Source organism: Mya arenaria, chromosome 8 (assembly GCF_026914265.1).
Source record: "Mya arenaria isolate MELC-2E11 chromosome 8, ASM2691426v1".
Lineage (NCBI taxonomy): Eukaryota > Metazoa > Mollusca > Bivalvia > Myida > Myidae > Mya > Mya arenaria.
The window spans coordinates 74,783,993-74,786,650 of record NC_069129.1 but is presented as its reverse complement, the minus strand read 5'-3'; the positions used below and the strand labels follow the sequence as shown (position 1 = coordinate 74,786,650).

Here is a 2,658-nt window from a genome sequence, read left to right as displayed (position 1 = left end):
CATGTTATTCGAGTAACACCAACTCCCCTAGTAAATTTGGAAAAGAGATATTTACACCAAACATATGAACACTTAATCTCATAATGGAGGCTGTCAAGTGCCAAAAGACACTACGGTAGGTGAAACACTGTCGATGCTTAATGACACTGGTAGTTGTAACACCAACGACGCCCAATGCCACTATTGTAGGTGTATTACCGACGACGCCCATTGACACAATGGCAGGTGTTACACCATCGACGCCCAATGACACAATGGTAGGTGTTACACCGTCGACGCCCAATGACACTATGGTAGGTGTCACACCGTCGACGCCCAATGGCACTATGGTAGGTGTAATACCATCGAAGCCCTATGACACTATGGTAGGTGTAATACCGACGCCAACCAACGACACTTTGGTAGTTGTAACACCGTCGACGCCCAATGACACTAGGGTTGGTGTAAAACCGTCGAAGCCCAACGACTCTATGGTATGTGTAACACCGTCGAAGCCCAATGACACTATGGTTAAATGTAACACCGTCGAAGCCCTATGACATTATGGTAGGTGTTACACCGTCGAAGCCCTATGACATTATGGTAGGTGTAACACCGTCGAAGCCCAATGACATTATGGTAGGTGTTACACCGTCGAAGCCCTATGACATTATGGTAGGTGTTACACCGTCGAAGCCCAATGACATTATGGTAGGTGTTACACCGTCGAAGCCCAATGACATTATGGTAGGTGTTACACCGTCGAAGCCCAATGACATTATGGTAGGTGTTACACAGTCGGCGCCCAATTACACTATGGCATGTGTAACTCCGTCGGCGCCACATGACACTATGGCAGGTTTTACACCGTCGAAGCCCAATGACAAAATGGCATGTGTAACTACGTTGGCGCCCAATGACATTATGGTAGGTGTTACACCGTCGAAGCCCAATGACATTATGGTAGGTGTTACACCGTCGAAGCCCTATGACATTATGGTAGGTGTTACACCGTCGAAGCCCAATGACATTATGGTAGGTGTTACACAGTCGGCGCCCAATTACACTATGGCATGTGTAACTCCGTCGGCGCCACATGACACTATGGCAGGTTTTACACCGTCGAAGCCCAATGACAAAATGGCATGTGTAACTACGTTGGCGCCCAATGACATTATGGTAGGTGTTACACCGTCGAAGCCCAATGACATTATGGTAGGTGTTACACCGTCGAAGCCCAATGACATTATGGTAAGTGTTACACCGTCGAAGCCCAATGACATTATGGTAGGTGTTAAACCGTCGAAGCCCAATAACATTATGGTATATGTAACACCGTCGAAGCCCAATGACATTATGGTAGGTGTTACACCGTCGAAGCCCAATGACATTATGGTAGGTGTTACACCGTCGAAGCCCAATGACATTATGGTAGGTGTTACACCGTCGAAGCCCAATAACATTATGGTAGGTGTGACACCGTCGAAGCCCAATGACATTATGGTAGGTGTTACACCGTCGAAGAACAATGACATTATGGTAGGTGTAATACCGTCGAAGCCCAATGGCACTATTGTAAGTGTAACACCGTCGACGCCCAATGACACAATGGCAGGTGTTACACCGTCGACGCCCAATGCCACTATTGTAGGTGTAATACCGTCGACGCCCAATGACACAATGGCAGGTTTTACACCGTCGACGCCCAATGACACTATGGCAGGTTTTACACCGTCGACGCCCAATGACACAATGGCAGGTGTTACACCGTCGACGCCCAATGACACTATGGTAGGTGAAATACCGTCGACGCCCAATGACACAATGGCAGGTTTTACACCGTCGATGCCCAATGACACAATGGCAGGTTTTACACCGTCGACACCCAATGACACAATGGCAGGTGTTACACCGTCGACGCCCAATGACACTATGGTAGGTGTAATACCGTCGACGCCCAATGACACAATGGCAGGTTTTACACCGTCGACGCCCAATGACACAATGGCAGGTGTTACACCGTCGACGCCCAATGACACAATGGCAGGTGTTACACCGTCGACGCCCAATGACACTATGGTAGGTGAATTACCGTCGACGCCCAATGACACAATGGCAGGTTTTACACCGTCGACGCCCAATGACACAATGGCAGGTTTTACACCGTCGATGCCCAATGAAACAATGGCAGGTGTTACACCGTCGACGCCCAATGACACTATGGTAGGTGTAATACCGTCGACGCCCAATGACACAATGGCAGGTTTTACACCGTCGACGCCCAATGACACAATGGCAGGTGTTACACCGTCGACGCCCAATGACACTGTGGTAGGTGTTACACCGTCGACGCCCAATGACACTATGGTTGGTGTAATACCATCGATGCCCAATGCCACAATGGTAGGTGTAATACCGACGACACGCAATGACAGTATGGTAGGTGTAACATCGTCTACGCCCGATGACACTATGGTAGGTGCAATACCGTCGACGCCCAATGTCACTATGGAAGTTGTAACACCGTCGACGCCCAACGATACTTTTGTATGTGTAACACCGTCTACGCCAGATGACACTAGGGTAGGTGTAATACCGTCGACGCCCAATGACACTTTGGAAGGTGTAACACCGTCGAAGCCAAACGACACTATGGTAGGTGTACACAGTCGATGCTAG

At 49.0% G+C, this 2,658-nt stretch overlaps 1 protein-coding gene across 1 annotated transcript; it reads left to right on the top strand.

Moving 5' to 3' along the window:
* The first annotated feature begins 543 nt into the window (after window positions 1-543).
* On the top strand, window positions 544-2,658 carry LOC128244566 (sialidase-like). Its single transcript, XM_052962558.1, has one exon. It carries the CDS (start codon window positions 544-546, stop codon window positions 2,656-2,658), a length of 2,115 nt encoding a protein of 704 aa, XP_052818518.1.

What these genes read in the sequence shown, in the direction of transcription:
- LOC128244566 (XM_052962558.1), top strand. Translation starts at nt 544, where the DNA reads ATGGTAGGTGTTACACCGTCGAAGCCCTATGACATTATGGTAGGTGTA.